General features: G+C 44.1%; 1 protein-coding gene across 2 annotated transcripts in view; it reads right to left on the bottom strand.

Moving 5' to 3' along the window:
* PDS5B (PDS5 cohesin associated factor B) overlaps positions 1–22451 on the bottom strand; it is a 152981-nt gene that overhangs the window by 72136 nt on the left and 58394 nt on the right. For both annotated transcript variants that reach the window (XM_053308801.1, XM_053308800.1), the window contains exons 9-14: positions 22072–22187; positions 18243–18337; positions 15556–15701; positions 13665–13816; positions 12767–12880; positions 10304–10385 (exon numbers count right to left, since the gene is read on the bottom strand). In XM_053308801.1, the coding sequence (XP_053164776.1) occupies positions 10304–10385; positions 12767–12880; positions 13665–13816; positions 15556–15701; positions 18243–18337; positions 22072–22187 (705 nt within the window). The remainder of the gene's footprint in view (positions 1–10303; positions 10386–12766; positions 12881–13664; positions 13817–15555; positions 15702–18242; positions 18338–22071; positions 22188–22451) is intronic.

Below are 22451 nucleotides of genomic sequence, written 5' to 3'. Positions count from 1 at the left end.
TTTTAAGCGATTCTGGGTGGGTTTTGGCACTTTTTTGTGCTCTCTGTTTTTTTTGGTCTTTTTGCGACTGCAGGTCCCCTAACCCCCTGAGATTCCCCTTGATTTCAATTGCTATCCAACCGCAAATTTGCCAATGGCAAGGTTTTGCCAGAATTGAATCCTTGTGGTTGGCGAAGAATAAATGTACACCATGTAAGTATGTACTACACCGCTCTGGGCTCCTTGGAGGAAGAGCGGGATATAAATGTAAAAATGTATGAATGAATGAATAAATGTTCTCCTTTAATTGTCTTTATTTTAAGAAACAAAAAACCATTTTCAATATTATCCTAATAGTCACCCCTCTTCTCTTTATTTTCTAAGCACCTTTGGAATTTTTTTAAAATTGTATTTAGATGTTAAGCTATCTTGTTTGTGAAAACAAGTGTAATTCTGCCTTAGAGTTAAAGAAATAATCTTTGTGAAGTGCCCAGATAAAAACCTGGATGCTGTACACAAAAAGCTTATGAAGAAACAAAGTATTGCAACAACCACCAGCACGAAGGTCACCTGCTCAGATAGGGCAATAATTAAAAAAAACAAACCATAAACCAGTATGCTTACTCGCAGAGAGAGAGAGAGAGAGAGAGAGAGAGAGAGAGAGAGAGAGAGATTTCTCCCGGGTGTCCTTTGAATGTGTGTCCCGGCGGCCCAGCTGATTGGCTGGGCAGCGAGATGCCTGATTGGCTGGCGCAGCCAGGAGAATTGGGCAGCCGGGCGGCGGCAAGGCCCGGCCTACAGAGGCAAGGTGGTGGTGAGCCCAGCCGCGGCACTCGGCCCAGCAGCCTGGGCCTGTGCCCTCCTGGAGACGGGGACAGAAGGTGGGGGAGGGGGCCGCCTACTTCTCTGGCAAGCGGCGGCAGCGGGCCACGAAGGCGGCACTTGGCGCGGCGGCAGGCCCGGCCAGGGGGGCGAGGTGGTGGCAGGCCAGGCCACGAAGGCGCTAGGCCTGGCTGCAGAGGTGGCTCTCGGCCAGCTGTGGGAGGCTGGGGAGGGCAGGAACCAGGCAGCAGAACTTCCCTGTTCGCCACCCAGGAGGAGGAACGGTGGCGGCGGGGCTCTTTTTGGCCGTAGTGGGAGGAGAGCATGGAGGAGGGCAAGAAAGTGTAGTGGGGAGGGGGAGGGCAAGAGACCGTGAGGGATGGAGGGGAAGAGGGGCAAGAGTATGGGGCAGAAGGGAGGGAGAGAAGGGGAGTGGGGCAGGAGGAAAGGGGGAACAGCCAGCCCCAAAGACTGCACAGATGCTCTGTGCCGGTTGGCTAGTAACTTATATTCAAGGAGTGCCTGTGGCCAAACGAAAAAACTGGAGCCTGCTAGCAGCAAGATTCTTATCTTGAATGGCATCAGAATTTTTAAAGTTTTCACAAGTTTGACCCTGAGACAGGACAAATTCAAGCATAGACGGCAAGAGCTATGAGCAAATCAAACTCAACACAATGTTTGGGTTATAATGGACCTGAAACGGGCCTCTTTGCCTCCAGGTGAGTTATAAACATCTTTATTACACTAAGGCAGAAAACCCAAAAAGCCTAGAGGCACGAGAGGAGATTTTCAAGAAAAAGCGTCAGAATAGTTTTCAAGAAGTTTCACATATACTTATGATGCAAGAATGATGCAGTGGGCATCATTGCACATAAGGCTTTCTGAACCTTGCCTATAACAGTTCATTAGCCAACTACCATTATCCTTTTCATTTGAAGTCAAAGTAATTTTGTTTATATTTGTTTTTCAACTCTGATCTCAGCATTCCCTAGTATATTAAACCTGTATATGAATATGAAAAAATTCCTAGAAGGAAGATGCTCTTTACAACAGATCCAAGAAAATTAGTTGGCAATATCATTTATTCTTCCATTAAAGATAAACAGGTTGCTTACCCGTAACTTATGATCTGGAGGTGATCCGTTGTCAGTCATGAGAAATGGGTTACTGCGCCTGCACTGGTAGTTCCCCAATTGATTAATTAGCTCCCCTCTGGCGCTCCTCCCTGCTGTGCATGTGCTCAGTGCCTTCCTTTTCCCGACAGTTTGGCACCATTATAATTCAGTTTCTTGCAGAGCGCCTGATCGTCAGACAATCTCAGACATGTCCAACAAACTCTCCAAACAGGTAAGTATCTTCACCTATAGAAAGCTGCAGCAGGGAGGTACAGGTTGTCCCATGACTGACAATGGTCACCTCTAGATCTTCAGTTACAGGTAAGCAACCTGTTTATCTGGAAGTGAATCCATTGTCATCATGAGAAATAGGTGACTATACAGCTTCTCTCCCTTTGGCGGAGGGTGCAGCCGTTTCACCCACTACTCCAGAACTCTCTTCAGTACCTCTCTTCCAAACTTAGCTTCTGCAGCTATACTCAAGTCTATGGCATAGTGCTTTATGAAAGGCAAATGTGTAGTCCAGGTAGCAGCTGCACACAAATCCTTGAAACGGAGTCCAGAAAGGTGTGCAGCAGAAATCGCATATGCTCTCGCGGAGTGCGCTTTCACCACTTTCGGTGGTTGTAGGTTCTGTAACTTGTAAGCCAAGAATATGAGGTCTACAAACCGACGAGAGAACCTCTGTCTCAAAACAGACCTGCCTTTGTTCTTGCCTTTAAACAATACAAAGAGCATCTTCATACGCTGAAGTCCTTCATCTTTTGGAAGTAATAGAGAAGGCACTGCCTGACATCGAACGAATGTAAGGTCCACTCCAGTCACTTTTCAGGCTCCTGAAACAATGATGGAAGTACAATGTTTTGATTCAAGCGGAAGTCGGTCACCACTTTCGGTAAGAAAGATGGATCAGTACGCATAACCACCTTGTTGGAGAAGAACTGCATATACGGTGCACCTGCCCTCAAAGCTGTCAGTTCACTTACACAACAGTCAGTAGTTATAATGATCAAAAACCCAGTCTTGAGTGTTAAATATTGCAAACTCACTTTACTGAAGTGGCTCAAAGGGAGGTTCCACCAGTAAGGCCAGCACCAGGGACAGATACTGCTGTTCACCTGGGTGACGTATAGGAGAATAAAGATTATTGATGCTACACAAAAACTTCTTGCATCGAAGATGGGAGAATGCTGTCCTACCCTGACAACCCTTGTGCTTAGCTGAAACAGCAGCAAGGTGTATTTGCAAGGACACGTACACCAGTCCAGATTCCTTCAGGTTAATAACATATAGCAGGACCTGATCTGTAGAAGCTCTGAACGGGTCAAATCCATGATTTGTAGCATAACAGGTGAGATGTTTCCATTTGCTAGTGTAACTTTTCCTCATTGAGGTTTTACAGCTGTTCACTAGGATTCTCTTCAATAGCTGCCCTTCCACACCGTCAGCTGCAGCGTCTGCAGGGCTGGGTGCAATCTCCACCCTTCGTCTCTTGTTAGCAGATTGGAATTGAGAGATAAATGGCAATAGGTGTTCCCCGTCAGTCTGAGTAGCAATGCAAAACATGGCTGGAAGGGCCACCATGGTATCCCCAAAACTGCTTTTACATTGTCTCGTATCAATTTGTCCACTATCCTGTTAAGTAGGGGCAGCGGATGGAACATATATAGCAGGCCTCTGTCCCAGTTGTGATAAAAGGTATCCCCCAGAGCTGCGTGCCCAATGCCCGCTCTACAACAGAACCACAGGAATTTTTTGTTCTTCTCCTATGCAAATATATCCACCTGAGGGACACCCCACCAGGTGGTCAGATGGTCCAGACATGCTAGTTTGAGCTCCCATTCGTGATGTTAATTTTTGAATGTTCTGCTCACATCATCCTCTAAGATGTTCTCCATGCCCTTGATGTGCATGGCAATCAGAAATACCTTTCTGGATATGCACCAATTCCAGAGTTGTGTGCTTAGAGCACATAGCAAAAGTGAAACCATGCCTCCCTGACAACTGACATAGGCAATCACCATAGTTTTGTCTATTTGCAGCTGTATCTCGTATTAGTGGCGCAAAGGGCTTCAAAGCCAGAAACACTGCCATCAGCTCCAGGAAGCTGATGTGTATCCTTTGCTGCTGCGTCGTCCACAAACCTTGAGTTTGGCTACTTCCACAATGTGTCCCCCACCCTGACAGAGAGGCATCTGTTGTGACTCATTTGTCAGAGCGGGAGGTTTGAAAGGTATGCCTTAAAGAAGGTTGGCCCACACTTTCCACCACTGCAAAGATTTTAGCACAGGGTGGAGAGGGGGGGGACATCCAGCAGCATCCGCTGACTGTCAACGTTTGGGCAGAACGATTGCAGAAACCATAGCTGTAGTTGCCACATATGCAGACGAGTATGGTGGACAGTCGCCTTGCACGCGGCCATCAGAGCAAACAATCTTTGGACCTGCTCGGCTCACTGCCGCAGCTGGCCTTCAAATGTCACCACTAGAGCAGAAATATGAAAGTACCAATCTTTCAATAAGTACGCCCTCTTTGTCTTGTGTATCCAATACGGCTCCAATGTAGTCTATTGATTTTGTGGGTCGCAGCTTCGACTTGGCCCAATTGACCTGGACCCCCAAGTCCTCCAACAGTCGCAAGACACACTGGATCTGAGACTCCAACTCTGACCTGTCTTGATGCACCAGGAGCTAGTCATCCAGGAAAAGGAACAGAACAATAACTTGTGTTTGCAAGTGAGCCACAATTGCAACATACATTTGGTAAACACCCTTGGTGCCACAGACAAGCTGAAGGGCAGGACTCTGTACTGGAATACTGAACTTCCTACTGCAAACCTCAAATACTTCCAGTGGATGTGTTGAATTTCAATATGCAAATATGCATCTTTGAGATCTAACATAGCATGCCACTCCTCGTCAAGGAATGGAAGAATTCCTTGCAGCTTTGTCATATGGAATTTGCACATATCAATGAACTGATTGAGACTTTGGAGATCTAGAATCACGCTGATTCTGCTGTCCTGCTTCGGGATGAGGAAGTAACAGGAATAGAATCCCTTCAGCTAGTCAGTCCACTGCATTGGCACTATAACTCCCTTCTCCAACAAAGTTTGTAATTCTTCAACAAAGCGAGAGTTGGGGGAGTTATTTTCATGACCTCAAAGTTTGGCAAAGTTTTGAACTCTATTGCGTAACCAGTGTCGCTAATTCTTAGGACCCACTGATCTTACGTAATCTGGTGCCATGCCAAAGCATGACCGTCTAGTCTGATGACACTTGGTTGCAAAGGAGTAATTGAAGGCATGCCACTGACAGCCAGTACATTGGTGTTTAAAGCCTTGGCAGTTGCGGTGGACAATGTGAGGAATCAAAGGGACTGGTTGGCCGCATCCTTCCCAGGACGTCTGCCTGATTTTTATTCATTTGGCCATATCCCTTTTTATGATACGGCTTATATATTGCTTTTAAAAATCTTTTCGTTCTTGGTACCAGAAGCCAGACCACTGGCGATTGTAGTTACGGTACCGAGAAGAGCCTTGAGTCACCAAGAAAGAGGACAAAAAGACAAGATTCTTCACCATGAATTTAGACTTTTTAAACATCTCCATAATCGTATCTGTAGTTTCATTAAAGAGACCTTTATCACCGAATGGCAAAGTTTCAATAAGGTCCCCTCATATTGTTCTATAGTGTAGAAGAGCACAACTAGGCATGACGTCTGAGAGATACCGCCGTAGTCATTGTCCTGGATTCGGTTTCAGCCAGGTGTTTAAACATGCTCGACTGCTGTCTGGTAAGTTCAGCTATTTGCTAAGCACTTCCTCATATCTCTTTACAAATTCCTTTGGCTGGAGTGTAGAAGCCTCCTTTTGCAGACAGTCCCAGAGACAATAGTTGTAATGGGCCATGCAGGCCGCATCATTCGCAATGCAAATAGATAGGCTAGAAGTCAAATAAATGTGACACCCCAAAACGTGTCGAGTCTCCACCCTTCTTTATCTGAAGGGGTTGTGTGACGATGACATGATTTAGACAAGGAAGCGCAGCCTATTACTAAAGAGTTTGGATTAGGATGTTTTAAAAGTTAAGAGTTGTTATCTTCGTTAATTTGGTACAAACTCTCCAGATGTTTTGATGTAGGAGTGGAGGTTTGCAGGATCTCCCGCGTCGCCTTAGTGGCCTTTGCAATAACAGGCAACATGAGTAAAGCGATAGGTTGCGTGGATTGCACAGTGGCCCTCATTTTGTAGATAGGGTCTTCCACATCGGCAGCTGGACACTTGATCTCCAGACCCAGTAACTCTGCCATTTGTTGTATCATCTTAGTATAGGACTTTAACTCCTCATTAGGCGAGGTGGACCATTTTGGGGCACATCAAAAGGTGGATCAGAAGGATGCCCCAGGCCCTTACCCTCACCATTTGTGTCCGGGTCAGAAGAATCAGAGGAGTCATAAGAGGAGACAGTTTGTGCATGAGGTTCCTCTGGAATGGGCACATGATCATCTGCCGGCAATAACGGGGGAAGTGGTTGCGAAGCATCCCCAGCAGGTGGAGGCGGAGGAGGTACTGAAGGTGCCGCAGGCACTACTGGTACCCCTACCAGAACAGGTATAGTCTTAACTTCCTGATTCCCATGGCAGCCACAGTAGCAGGCTGAGGTAGCAAAGGTGCCACAGGCTGAGAAGGAATGACACAGTGTTGAACAGGTCCAACTGACTGCCTTGCAACTTGGCTCTGTAGCAGATGCTGAGCTTTCCACAGTTGAAATTCCGCAAAATCTAGTTGCGTAGCTGGAGAAAAAGTGTGCCAGAATCCACACACATGCAGAGGGTCCCTTTGTGGCATAAATGGTTGAGAGGGCACAGAAGTAGATGTGGGCCTCCACAATGTCGCAGTGTGACCATCTCAGTAGGAGGTCGCACCAGCTGGAAAGATGAAAAACTGGGTCTAGTCGTGGAAATGCCAAATGGTGACATAGAGGGGATGTTAGGAGCAGAGTCTTCTACAGCATCTGAGTCAAGATCCAGAAAGCCACTCAGAAAGCCCTGAAAGGTTGAACCAGAAGGAGTGCTTGTTGAAGAATCCAACATACTCATAAGAAACTTAGCAGTGCTCTGGTCCAAAAAGGTGTCATCATTCGTATCAAACAGCAGAAGAAGAGACCTCATTGGCATCTGCGCTGGAGATAAGGACAATGGCTTGCTTGTAAGAATGTAGTGTCATGGTTGCCAATGGCGAACTCAGAACATTCTGCAGCAAATTTCCAAGCTCGGTATTGACTGTCGATACCGACGAGGTGAAGATCGTGATAGGCATCGAGGTCGCACTTGAGGTTAGCAAGAACACTGATGTCAAAGTATACAATGGAAGCTCGGTGGAGCTTATCCCTCGATGTTGAAGGCTTTGGTACCGAAGGACGTTGCAATGTCGAAGCATCTCTATGTTGAGCTGTCGAAGGCGAGGGCATCCTCAATCTCGATGGATGCAGTGACTTCAACTTGTGCTTCTTCAGTGGTGGAGAGTCAGCATCCAAAAACACATGGTGCCGCTTGTTTTTTATGCCCAGCATTAGAACTCTTAGGCTTTTTAAAGACAATCTCTTCAGGATCGTCCAGCAGCGTTTTTGATTGTGCACGCACAGACCCTGACTCCAACATCGAAGTTGTTGATGCCGATTTCAGTGCCGAGCCCATATACATTGATCTCGATGTCAATTCCGGACTTGGCAGACGCAGCGCATCTCCATACCGCCCTGAGGCACAATGATTGATTTTTCAAAGTTGGTTTTGAAAACCATCTGCAACTCCTACAGGAGATAGGAACATGCTGTTCACCCAAGCGCAGCAAACAAAGGTCATACTTATGAGTAGAAGGCAATTTCACTCTAGACTGAGAGCAGCGTTTAAAGGTAGTCTTTTCTCTCTCCTTTCCCTCCATTCTAACGGCAAAGCCGAAAGAAATCCAAGCAACCAAGTCCGACGTCCAGAAAACAAAGAGTAGTCAACTACAGTCCGTAGATCAACACACAGTGTCAAGTTTGTCTGAAATAAAGCTTTTCTTTTCTAACTGAAGAGCAACAACCCACAGGTATCAATGCATCAGATATCGAAAAGAAACTGAATTAAAAAGGCACCCGAATGCCAGGAAAAGGCACTGAGCACATGCACAGCAGGGAGGGATGCCAGAGAGGAGCTAATTAATTCATCCGGGAGGTCCCTGCGCAGGCGCAGTAACCCATTTATCATGACGACAATGGATCACTTCCAGGCAGCATGGCTGTTCTGTCTCCTTTCAAATGAAAGAGTTCTTTATTAAAAATTTCCAGCATATATACTATTGTAAACACTCTATGGCCGATTGCAGACTTTACAATTCTCCTTCCTCTCTCTTCCTCACATGACCAACTAAACCAGGGGTGTCAAACTGCCAGCCCATAGAGTTCAATAGACCGGCCCCTGAATTGCCCCAGGACAAGCAACTGCCACATTTCCTCCAGCCACCATGTGTCAAAGTGGCAGCATTTCTTCCCTGGCTCTAAGACATACTGCCACCACCGCCACATCTCCTCCCCCCACCACTGCGCTTGCTCTTCTTCCTTCCTTCAGAAGTGGAAGCCATGGGTTGCTTCCTTCCTCTGTTGCTGCCACACTCCTCCCCTCCTCCTTTCTCGTAATGGGCTTTTCAGCACATGAAGTGCTAGCCCAGGAAAGGAAGAGAGGAGAAAAAGACTAAGTCAGAAGATTACATGGGGCGTTTTTTTCTCTCAGCAAGAGAGGGAGGGAGAAAGAGAAAGAAGGAAGGGTGGGTGGAGGGTAAGGGAAGGGGTGGAGGGTAAGCGAGGGGGAAGAGAGGTTTTGCTCTTCTTCGGGCATGATGTTGTTTTGGAATTATTGATCTAATTATTGAGAGTTATAAATACACTGAGAACAGCAGCTAAAATATGATGGTTATGTTCAGAATCTTCTATTAGAATTCTCCTTGGCGTGCCCAGTGCTCACCTGATTGGCTCAACAACGAACGTGCCTGATTGGCTGAGGCGCACCCAGGACTGGTCGCCGTGACAGCGGAGGCAAGGCCAAGGAGGCAAGGCCCAGAGGGGGGAAATAAAGTGGGGGGGGCAGAAGTGGTGGTGGGGAGGAGAGGCGGCTGGGCCCAGAAGCGGAGACTGGGGCAGAAGGTGGGGGGGTGGGAAGAGCTAACTGCTGGCCCCAAAGAGCGCACAGATGCTCTGTGCGGGGCTGGCTAGTTTCTTCTAATATACAAAACAAAAAAACTATTTCAACCTTTCACTGAGCATATTCTGGTATAAAAAGTAGTGCATTCTGCTAATTTAAGTGGCAGGGCAAGCAGGAGTGGAAAGAGAAGGAGAAAGGAAGAGAGTGAGCGAAAGAAGGGGGGAAGACAGAAGGTGGGCGTAAGGCAAGTGTGAGGAAACAGGCCGCTCTAGACTATGTCTCCCCCCGCCCCACTGGAGCTGCATTAGAATCAAATCTGGCCCACCACCCAATTGAATTTGACACCCCTGAACTAAAACGAAAGTATCCTAGTTTCTTAAACCAGGGTGTTCCATGTCGACTAAATTAAGAAATTCTGGTTTTAAACACTCTATACAAACCAGGATATCAAACCCACAGGTTGATCTGTTTTATATGATGTGCTTAAATCAGTTTCTGCACTTGGATATCACAGGAAACTCCAGTTTAAGAAGTCAGGATACTTGCCACTTGCAGTTAGTTGGACATATGAGAGGAAGAGGGAGTGTGCAGGCACAGCACTTGTTCCCAGTCCCACAAACTGTGGTTTTATGGACTGGGATATTTGCATCCGCACTTGCGGCCTCTCTTGCTTCTAGTAATGTTTTAAAATACTTCCATATATATATAAACTGAGTAAAGAAAAATTCAAATTGAGGCTGTTCCAAGAAGTACAAAATTGGTGTCTACACAGCCAACTTTTGTATATCAAAAATTGCTCTTATTTTCTAGAATACCTGCCTCTCTTATCAGGATACTATAGTATTTACTGACATATTAGGAGCACAATTGGTAAATGGGTTGAAGTTAAACTGTGCTGAGTGGCTTAGAAACTTAAAAATTCATTTTGCAGTTTTTTAAAAAAGACCTGTCATTTTTGAACTGCAGTGTAATACTTGACTTTCTAAAGTAATTAAATGTAAATAAATTGTTTCAACACTTCCAGAATTAAGCTTTAAAAAATGTTTAAGATAAAATAAAATGTTAAGATGTTCATTTCCATCATTTTTCAGTTTTGCCACAAACCATGCTATCACTGGAGATGGGGCAGGCAGGGGGACTAACTCAAGTTGAAGTCCTAAACAATTTTACTATATGAGCAAAATGCAAAAAGGTAAATAAAAACTTACTTTAGGCTGTTTGATTAAGTCAACCAAATCTTTTACTTGGTGGCGCAGCAGATTTTGACATTTCCACATTTCATTCAATGCCCTGATTGTTAAAATAAAATAGTAATAAATTGACATAGTAGTAATCATTGCAACTTGAAGAACTATGTAAAATGTTATACATGATAAGAAATGCCCAAGAAACAATTCAGCCAGCCTTGTATCCAAGGCCTAATGAACTAAAGATCTTCAGCTGAACTACTAGAAAAAGCTAATATAGGATGGCATTCATCTTTAAAATTGAGTAAAATTAGAAAGCTGTACAGTCAACAAGAACAGAGATCCGATAGATCTACTCCTCCTGATTGCCTAACAAAACAATTGAATAATTGAGCTGTGCACATTTTAGACATCTATTAATTTGAGGCAATATGGTCTGGTGCAGATGCAATACTGGCTTCCTGAAAACAATGGTTGAGAGCTAGTCACAGAAACATAATCATGGTTAAATCTAAGCATAAGTAATTCAAAAGTCAGAATTTGAAATGGGGTTGCAAACCATGGACAACATCCAGTCTAAGGTAGTCATGACTAAACTCCACTGAAATTCATGGAACTTAATTAGTCATTAGTAACTTATTTCATTCATTTCAGTGTTCCTTAGTCATGGCTATCTGATTTGGAAGTTGTTCAATGACTATAAGGAAATCTAATTATAATTTATTAAAACATTTATATCCTACCTTTCTGTTCTAAAACAAAACCTAAGCTATTCTCTAAGGGTGATCAAGAAATCGAACAAATAAATAAAAATTATAAACCCCAATGCCTATCTTAAAAACCTAATATCAAAATCTTAATAAAAACATTACAACAAATCAAACATATATTGTAAGTTGCTTATGTACATGTAACTTTAAGCCACAGTTAATGTCAAGGGAAGCAGTTAGGATACAATCTGAAAAGATGGGAAAAAATGCACTATTCCAAATCTGGTTCTTGATTTGCAAGCCGTAGTTTTCAAAGAGTCCATTTTCCATCTGCATCAGATGCACCTTATTGTGGCGGGAAGTATAGGTAAAGATATAAATGTGTCTCTCACTTCTAATTTATTACACTATCAATAAATATGAAGGTTTCCTTAAAATAATCATTATTCTCACAGACAGTATTAGGCTTAAAAATCCAAGGTTTTACAATAAAATATTTCTCAACTTAGCATATGACAAACGTTACAATCATTAGGGCATTCTGTTTTGTCTATAGATGCCAAGAAGAGGCTAAAACTTCTTTAATACTGCACAAGTACTGGAAAAACTATTTTGCATTTTTTTCATGCTTCAGAAGTTAGAAGACAGCTCCCTAAAGAAGAGGTAGGCAACCTTGGCTCTCCAGCTGTTGTTGAACTACAATTTCCATCATGCCCAGCCACAATAATGGGATGACAGGAATAATGGGAGTTGTAGTTCAACAACAACTGGAGAGCCAAGGTTGCCTACCCCTACCCTAAAGTATGGACAATTAAATATCATCCCACCCAGGAAATTCCAGATCCCCTATTAGGGGCTTAAACCCTTAATTATTATTATTCACTAAGCAGAGGCTGCCCAGAGATTTAGCACCAATTAGAAGACAAACAAAACTTATCATTAATGAATGTCTAATTGGAACTGATTGTGATATATGAACTTTTGGCTACTGAATGCATATCAGAACTGAAAATTCACAACTGAAGATAGTAAAGCAGGCTAGAACCAAATTAATTATAGGAATATTGTAAAGCAGTTCCCAGCAGCAGAGAGAAATAAACTAGTTTCCAGCCAGTTCCAGCCTAAACATATTTATAAGGTTCTTTGAGAAAGAAGAGCTGCAATTAAAATAGAAGCATATATTCAGGAAAATACTACTATGAAACTATGTCCACTTTTCTCTTTTCAAATTCAAGAAAGAAACAATAGATATATTAACACACTACTACAATATTAGTGACTGCAGTATTGTGGCTTCTTCTCAAGACTCTGGCCATAGATCTTGCTATGTTACACTTGTTTTTCATGCTTTTTCTGTTATGGCTGAAAGCCTCTGGCTGAAGCATTCAATTCAGTTAATACAAGTTGCCAACTATTAGGGGACCTAACCACTGAAACTGTGGTTATGTCCTATAATACAGTAGGTGGCAACTTGTACTACCTGAATTGAATGCTTCAATTCAAGTAGTTTCAGCTGGAAGTGTAATAGTTTCAGCTGGAAATGTTATATAATGGCACTTACATAGTGCTTGGTATATAAAATATTTATTTTATAAATGAAAAAGATAAAATATAAGCTCATTTCATTGTGAAAGCAACTAAGGCAAGAATACTAGGATAGTGTGTACTGGTATCAAGATGTACATTAGTCAAGCATAAATCCTTAACCAAAATTATCAACAACATTAGTGTTGCAAGAATTGCATTAGCTTCATATTTGTTGTATGAAACGTACTTAACAGCATTTGAATCCAGGGTTGCATAAAGGTAGTATAAACATTTCATTCTTTCATTTGTTTCCAAATTGTGAGGTACCATGTACTGAGCAAAGATCCGTTCAACCAGCAGTCTAAAAGAAGAAGATAATCAATAAGCAGCTTCAGTTTTGTAACAGAAAAATTAACAGTTATTAAAATAAATCAATCAAAATCAGGGTACGACACTGAAAAGATTCACTGATGTCGCCCCCTACCGATCAAAACAATCTGATCGCTTCTCAGTCTTTTGGCTAAGATAAAGTGTAGTGTAATGAAGTCTAAATTTTGAATAAAGGGTTGTATCTGCTTGTAACATGACTACAAGGACAATAGATTTTCACCAATCTCCATTTCCATCAAAAGTCCCATGAAAATCTGTTCCTAAGATCAATCATATCCCATTAGCTATACAGAAGAACAGTTTTAATTAATTTTAATTTGCCTGTATTTTATCTATTTTTTTATTTATTTAACATATTTTTATACTGCCCAAAACTTGCATCTCTGGGCAGTTTATGACAAAAAAAAATCACAATATCTATAGCAACACAGGCTTTTTAAAAAAAAAATCCATTTGATAAAACAAGACTGTGTAGATTGAGAGTCGGGATACAATAAGAAAACACGAAGGCCACAATCCAGAGTGCTGTTTCAGTTAATGGCCAAGGATGTAAAAGTTTAGTTTTCCCAGTTTGAAAAGCAGTTTGCTGTGCAGCTTGGGGGCTGGTGTTTGAAGAACACCAATACAATGCTCCTTCCTGAGTGCATGGAGTTGTATGCTCTTGATTGTTGCCCAAACCTTTCCTTCCTTCACCACTATTTGGCATTTGATAATATTTTGGACACAAAGGAAGATGAACACTCAAGTCAACCTACCGATCATCAATACTGTTTTGATAATATATATGCAGCAGCTTGTCTTTTATCCAAGCAATCTGTTTTGCAGCTTCTTTTCCAGCTTCTGACTGCAATGAATATTTCTTGTATATCTGTGCAAGTCCCATCATAGCTTCTTTTCTCACTCTCCACTAAAAATATATATATATACACACACCAGGCTTAAAACTTCAAAGATACATATATTTTCAAAATATGCCATTTTAAACATTTCAAAAAAACACCATACACAGAAGTTTACTACCATATCGCTTCAAGTAAAGCTGTTCTTCAAGGAATATAACAATATACTAGCTGACCCGCAAAGAGCATCTGTGAGCTCTTTGGGGCCGGCTGTTCCCCCCTCCCTCCTGCCCCACTCTCCCTCCCCTCCCTTGCTCCTGCCCCACTCTCTCTTGCCCCTTCCCCTCCCTCCTGCCCCACTCTCTTGCCCCCTCCCCCACCCCACTCTTTCTTGCCCACCCTCCCGCCCAACTTTCTCTCATCCTCCTTCCCCACTCTCTCTCACCCTCCTTTCCCCTCCTACCCCACTCTCTCTCTCTCTCTCACCCTCCTTCCCCCCCCACCGTCCTGCCCCTCTCTCCTGCCCCACTCTCTCTCTCACCCTCCTGCCCCACTCTCTCCTGCCCTCCTTTGCACCTTTGCAACTGATGTTCCAAGACTGGGTACAGGGCTGCAATCATTTTTAGAAAAATGCACTGCAGACTTCATTGAGACTCAACGCACAGCTACTCATTCTCATAGTAGTAAAAAAGGGTTTAACATATCTGAACCACGTTTGTGGCACTCACAAACCATGATATCAAACCATATTTGGAAGCTGGTTTCCAAACCACAGTTTGCATTAGCAATAGTTTGCCATTACACCTGAATTGACAACCTATTTAACAAACTGAACTTATTGCTTTTGCCCTCTCTGAAAGGGTTGCTGAACCATGGAAATAGGAGTGAACTTGCGAAGCTCAGTGTTGAGCAGATAAAAAACAAAAGCAGACAAATGGCTCTAAACCATGTTCTGCCTGCTGTACAAATGAAAGTTCAAACCATAGTTTAGGCTACTAACTATGGCTTGAGGAGATTTCTCAAACGAGCCACTGAGTTGCTTTGAACTACCAGGGATAAACCAGAATATAAAATAAATCTCAGATATTAGACTGCTTCATAAGTTACAAATTCCCTACTATAAGACATGTATATGCACACTTTACAGGAAATCTGTGTGTTGATCACATAACAGCTGTTCACACATTTCCCCTAGCATTTTAAGAGGAACTCTGCACGGTTTACTTGTTTCATGATTGTACAGTACCATGATTTAGGAAATGCAAAAGATATGCATGTAAACCACATGCTGCCATAGTACGTAGTAGGTCTGTGCTTTGGAATGTCAAAAACTGAATATGCTCACCACCCCTTCAGAACCACATGGAGGCAGCTTCTCCCAGCATGGCCATGTCTCTGCAGTACTCCTTTATGGGAAGCAGAACCCTGACCTGCACCTGCAATGGCCAGAAAGGCACACGGGGATAGCTGGAAGGTACAGTCCTTTCCCCACAGGACGTACCACAGAACACTATGCACCTTCCCAGCAATCACAGAGGCATTCCAGGGCTCTGTTACCTATAATTCCTCATCAGAAATGTGCAGTACTGTGCCGAGACAACCGCACTGGGAGCAGCCACCTCCATGCAGTTCTTAAAGGTTGGTGCACATTAATTGGCCTTAGATATACTGAAGCACAACCCTAGAATGTGGATATGCAACTAGAAAATTAGAGAGATTTTAAAAAACAGGAATTTTTAGCACACTTAATAAATTGCCCACTTTCAAACTCATGATTAGTTGAAATAATTGGCCTACAATGGCTTACCCTTTTGTCAAGTGTTCGCTCTCTCACAAAGTTAAGTAGATGATCATTGACAAGCAAGAGGTCTTTCTTAGCAGCTGTAACTATTGATACAATTACATCATGCCTAATGGCTTCTTCAGGGTCATGAGACCTCACTTTAAGATAGTCTGCACAGAAATGACATCATAATTAAAGTCTTGTACAGTCGGGCAGAATACCTAAATACCTAATCTAAACTTAGACAAATTGCTGCTATTGGCACATTGGTCCTAGTGAGGTGGCCTCCCAGCTCCAGACAGTCAGAGGAACCTGATTATCTACACCCATCTCAAACTGGATTTCAGCAGGCTATGGGGGGGCGGGGGGAGAGATTGCCTTGGTCAGCCTGATGAATACTCTCCAACTGGGAACTGACAAATGGAGTGTAACTTTCTTGGTCCTTTTGGATCTCTCAGTGGCTTTCAATACTATCAACCATAGTCTCCTTCTGGAGCGTCTGAGGGGGTTGGGGATGGGAGGCACTGCTTTACTGTGGTTCCACTCCTACCTTTTGGGCAGATTCCAGATGGTGTTGCTTGGAGACTTTTGTTCTTCAAAACATGAACTGTTATATGGTGTCCCCCAGGGCTCCATACTGTCTCCAACGCTTTTTAACATGTACATGAAGCCGCTGGGAGAGATCATCAGGAGATATGGTGCAGGATGTTATCAGTATGCTGATGACACCCAAATCTATTTCTCCATGTCAACATCATCAGAAGAAGGCATAACCTCCCTAAATGCCTGCCTAGAGGAGATAATGGGCTGGATGAGGGATAAGAAGCTGAGACTGAATCCAGATAGGGTAGAGGTACTTATTTGTGCAGGGTTGGAACTTGGGAGGAAACTTGATCTACCGGTTCTGGATGGGTCACACTTCCTCAGAAGGAATAGGTATGCAACCTGAGACTGCTTCTGGAACCAAGCTTCTCCCTGGTGTTTCAGGTTGAGGCAGTGACCAGAGGTCCTTTCTATCAGCTTTGGCTGACACGCCAGCTGTGTCTATTCCTTGAGATAAACCACCTCAGAACAGTAGTGCATATGCTGGTAACCTCCAGGCTTGACTACTGCAAAGCACTCTGTGTGGAGCTGCCTTTGTACATAGTCTGGAAACTGCAGTTGGTACAGAATGCAGCAACTAGGTTGGTCCCCAGGTCATCTCGAAGATACCATATTACTTCCAAATCAAAAGAGCCACTGGCTCCCAATAGGTTTATGGACAAAAATCAAGGTGCTGGTTATCCTTATCTATAAAACGCTTGGTGTCCGTCCGTGGACGGACACCAAGCGTGTGTCCGTGCCTCCCTGGCCTCTTCTGGGCATGCGCGAAGCGCATGGCCAGAACAGAGCCAGGGAGCCAGGACCGCCAGCACCCGGCGGCCATCTTGGGCGGCCAGAAGCGGCCGCCCCAAAGAAGCCGGGTAAACAGCAGCGGGGGACACTGGCCGAGGCGGCGGCAAAGCCGCCGCCTCGGCCAGAGGAGACAGCGCAGCCAAGGAGGCGGCAGAGCCATGGCCGAGGCCTGGCCGTGCTGCCGCTTACCCGGCTTCTTCGGGGCGGCCGCTTCTGGCCGCCCAGGATGGCCGCCGGACGAGGCGGCGGAGAAGACAATGCAGCGGTGGGCCCGGGCAGCGGTGGACCAGGCCGGAGCCGCGGGCGGCGGTGGGTGGCGGGCCCGGCCGGAGCCGCGGGCGGCAGTGAGTGGCGGGCCCGGCCGGAGCCGCGGGCGGGAGGGGTAATGGCGGCGGTGGTCTGGAGCGCAGAGCTCCCCTAGTGCCCGTTATCCAACGGGCTACAAAACCACTAGTAATCTATAAAGTCCTCAACAGCTTAGGCACAGAGAACATCTTCTTCACTATGAGCCCCATCACCCATTGAGATAATCCAGAGAGGTTCATCTACAGTGGCTACCAGCTCGTCTGGTGGCCAAACAGGGACAGGCCTTCTCTGTTGCTGCCCCCAAGACTCTGGAGAGCGTTCCCTGCTGAAATAAGAGCCTCGCCATCTCTGACAACTTTTTAGAAGTCTCAACACATTTTTTTCACCCAATTTTTAAAAAATGGACTATGGTTTTAACTTGTTTTATGTTGTTATAAACTGCCCAAAGACAGAGGTTTGAAGAAGTGTTCACATATGATTGAAAAATGAATATATCTATTTTGTATTTCCTCTTAATAAGTAAGTAGTTTACTATTAGATATGTTATGAATACACTTTAATCTTGGAACATACAACTTTTCAAACAACTTTCTTGTTCAATAAGCAGTTGAGGAGCTAGACACCTGATAAAGAGCCTCTCTATTCTACACAGTGCTCCCTAGCATACATAAAGGCAACAAAGCATAGCACATTTTCACACCCTCCTCTTCCCCACCTCCCAGTAAATATTTTCTTTTATAGCACATGGTTTATAGATTGTGACAAGTGGCCATTTGAAGTTCCAAGTACTATAAATTGAGAGAATGTTGGAGAAAAATGCATATCACACTTCACACAACTGCCACTATATATGGGAAGTACGGTGCACGGGGGTGGGGGGGATAGACTGTTGCAGCTACATGAAAATACCGTGCAACTTTTTGAAACTATAAAGCAGTATCAAGAATGATCCTGCTATAATTGAAAATACAAAGGGTTCTTCTTCTTCTGCAGATCAGATTTACTGATACCTGTTAAGTCTTTTGCTAGATCTGGATGGTTCATAAGGCAGTGACTAGCAAATTTCACACATTCAAGACGGATAGGAACGTGGATGTCATTAAACCTGTTTGAAAAACAACAGCAGGTTTACAATAATTACATTATTCCCAGTTTCAGTTTTCACCAAGGTGGCATACCTATTAGTCTGATAATTATTAATCGTTAATCAATCTATTAATTATTAATTAGTCTGATAATTATTAATAGTCTGATAATTATTAATCGTCTGTTTATAATGATAATGAAATTCCAAAATACCCTCAGTATCTACTGGCCTTCTGCAAACTATTAAATATTTTTTGCTTTCCCTTCTCACTTCCTATTAACTGCAATGCTGTTTACATTGTTTTAAAATTGCTGCTCCCAGGCTACTACCTACTAGGGAATAAATTTTGCAGCTATTTGAAAGTGTTTTGCTTTCTTCTCAGGGGCAAACACATCTTTGTTTTTATCTGCTGTTTTATTGTTGATTTTGTAATAATGGTTTCATTTCATAGCATCCAAAATAAGCAGTGTGTGACTGAGTGCAACACTTCCAGTCATTGGGGCATGAGGGTGTGAAAGAGTGATTTTTCACTAAGACTCCCTATCCCTCTGCAGTCCCCTATGCCTGCAGGGGAAAGGGGAAATTGGTAAAAATCGCTCCTCCTGTCCCCAGGCATGACTGGAAGCAAAGGCGCTCTAACCCCTGGACCTTGGGGACCCGGTCCATGGGTCGGGCAAATTCTAGCTGTGCCATGTGTGCGGGAAGCAGGGCATGTTATCCAAGCAGGCCTCCCAACCCCTTAGGACCTGGTGTCGGCGGGCGGAGCGGGACTCGGGAGCAGCTGCTGGGCTCAATCACTCAGCCCAGAGTGGCCCTTGAGAACTGTGAGAAAGCGCCGGCATGCCTGAACTGAGCAAGCACCTGGAACTTCCTCACAGTTCTCAAGGGTCGCTCTGGGCCGAGCGGTCGAGTCCAGCAGCTGCTCCCAAGTCCTGCTCCGCACGCTTGGCTCACCCCGCACACATACCCACACCCCAGCCGTACACATGGCACGGAAAGAGTTTTTTCACAGGGTAGCGGTGGGGTGGGCTGACAGCAGGCAGAAGCCCCCCCCCCCAACCTTTGGAGTCCCCCTGGACCTTTGGGCACTGCTTCGAAAAAAATGCAAGGATAACTTTAAAGAACTCACCAGGGGGTGGGGGGCTCCGAAGCCCTTCAGGTCAGGGGCGGAGCCACCATTGGGCCAATGGGTTCAAAGAACCCTGCCAGTGGCCAATCAGGGGCCGCAAGAACTCCTAACTAGTTCCTGAAGGGGCCGCGCGGCCCTTTCAGGAGCTAAGACTGGTGCTGCATTTACAATGCAGCCCAGGAGCGGCTCTTCCCTGCAGGGAAGAGCCGCTCCTAGGCTGTGCTACGAACGCAGCATCAGCCTTCGTCTAACTGCTGAAGGGGCCGCGCGGCTCCTTCAGCAGTTAAGCTACTGCTGAACTCCCGAATGGCGCCTCAAGGCTCCGTTCGGGAGCCAGACCACGCCCCCCGCGTCTCATGTCAGACACGGGGGCGTGGCTATCCCCTGCATCTCAGACGCAAGGGGTGGGGCTATCGGGGCACCTGCCGCGGCTGCACACAGGCCGCCAGCAGGCTAGCTACGCCCCTGCTTCAGGTCCAGGCACCAAATTTACCTGGGTGTGCCCCTGACTGGAAGCACTCTGCTCTAGTCTTACCTGGCTCTGTCTTACCCTAGATCAGAACTGGGCAAACCTGGTCTTCCAGTTCTTATGGAACTACAACTCCCATAATCCCCAGACAAAATAAATTGTGACTGGGCGTGACGGGAGTTGTAGACATATGGAGAACCAAGTTTGCCAACCCCCTGCCCTAGATGCTACCCATTGTTTCTATGAAATTGTAAGCTACTATGAATGCCATGATTTGGCAAATGATACACACATTTTAAAAGCAAATTTACTTTAGACTAGAATAAAGGAACCATGAGAAGGAAGAAATAATCACTATTCTGCAAGCACTTGCAAGAGTGCTGTAACAGGGTATGTAGCCATTCTCATGCTTCTAAAAGACATTAATACATGAAGAGCATCCCTGGACTTAGTTTCACTTCTCTTATGCAATGCTCCCAGGCAAGGTGTAGAATAGTCCTTCCATGAGTCCAGTTCCATATGCTGATCATCATCCTTGGATCCAATCCAATGTTTATAGATACAAGTGATACAGCTTGACACAATTTTTTTTTGTTTCTATGGATGTTTACTTGGTTCAATGGGACTTATTCCCTAGTATGTGTGCTTAAAATAGCAGTCATTGTGGTAATTTGAACAAATTTTTGATGGGGATTACTCAGAGTCAGCATATTTCAGGGTGGATTAAGATAAACAATTTTTCAACATCACATTGATTATTTGAATATTGAACTGTATTGTTTCCAATATGTAAACTACTCAACTGAAACCATGTGCTTGGCAACACTTATGGCAGAATTGAGCCATTTAAGCACAAGCATTACAGGTCCAGGAATTATTTGCTACTTCACTCTCTCTAAAAGTAGAACAGGGGGCCCCATGCCAACCAGCAAAGAAACAAAATGGGGCCATCCACAGGAAAGGCCTTTCTTTCTCTGTATACCAGAGGGAAGTTCAAGTATGCAGGGAAAACACAATTTAAAAATGAATGAATGAATGAGAACAGAAACACAAAAATGAGAAGACCATGAATTTCACATGTTCACTGTCCTCATGCTGCCCAGATACCCCAGCATCATGAGGGCAGAAATGCAGGCAAAAGCCTTTTGAGTGCTTGGTGACTATCAGGCTGATGGGAAACAAGTGAAGAAACAGCCTTCCTTACCTTCAGTCGAGCACTTAAGTGGACGAAGGAAATTGGGATCAGGAGATATGACATGTTTACCCTTGATCCCCAATTTTAATCTCATTACAGGACATTTTAAGGTGTGAAGAGATAGACTCCTAATTGTTTCCAGATGGCCTCTGGGGGTGGAACCAGGCCTTACAGTTCATTATTGCACCGTTTGTATTTTGCATGCATGCCCTTCTTACACACAGGTACATTAACTTCATTAAAATATTCCCAAATCTGGTCTCTTTTACAGTCTGTTGCCATGACAAGAGTTTCCCTTCTACAATGGGGGATACACTCAGAAAAAGCTTCCTTAGGGCTGCATGAAAATGTTATTTTCACTTTGGGGTTCACTTTCTATTCCTCTTCCTTTCCCATCCTGTGCATTTATACCCAGACTCCTCCTCCTTCCTCAGACATACTCCATCCCCCAAATTCTATTCATTCATTGTTCTCCCTTGTCGTTCTTCTAAATAATAATTTCCAAATATTAATTCCCATATATGTCCGATTGTGTAGAAAACATTAATTTCTATCTGGAAATATAATATTTTGTATTATGACATAATAAAGTACATTTCAAAACGTATGAATATTCAGGCTAAATACATTTTAGCTACTTAGTATGCTGAAAGTCCCTGGGGTGGGTTTATATGCTGCTCACTTGTATCAGATAAATCAGCTTTGAACGTTCACATCCAAATGAATACTTCAAAGATATAAGAACAATAACAGTGCTGGACTACATGATGCACACACCACGTCTGTTTCCGATGAACCAAGGCTTTATCTGTGTCATTTCAGAACAAGCAGTACACTAGAACTCTTACAGATCTATGGCTCATACTTATAGGATGAAATATTCTAAAATGCCAAGCATTATAGCCCATAGGGTTCTAGTTCATTATGCAATCCTTAAGAAAATTAGAACAAATGTATACCTTCCCAAGTAGCATTGCCAAAGAGGTTTGTTTTGAGAGGCTAACTCTGAATCTTTGGCCCCAAACATTTTTGCCAGTAGTTTCACAACTTGCAGGCGTTCTTCATTGTCATTGCTCTGGAAAACAAACATTTAAAAAAAAAATAAATAACTGCTGCCCGCCCCGCTCCTTGTGTGCAAAACACATAAACATATAAGAAGCCTAAGAACGTACGTATAAGAAACCTCTTTCTTTCTCTCTCTTTCAAAAAGACGTATGCGGTCCCCCCCAAGTTAGCAGCCTGGTTCAGATATCGTACCAAAAAATCATGACTTGATTGTGTTTTTTCATGTGTTCTCCTTGTCTTTGCACATAAGAGGTGGAAGATTTCAACTTCCAGT

This window comes from Hemicordylus capensis, chromosome 3 (assembly GCF_027244095.1).
Source record: "Hemicordylus capensis ecotype Gifberg chromosome 3, rHemCap1.1.pri, whole genome shotgun sequence".
NCBI classification, from domain to species: Eukaryota; Metazoa; Chordata; class Lepidosauria; order Squamata; family Cordylidae; genus Hemicordylus; species Hemicordylus capensis.
Note: the sequence above shows the minus strand (reverse complement) of the source record. Positions and strands in the feature narration are given on the sequence as shown.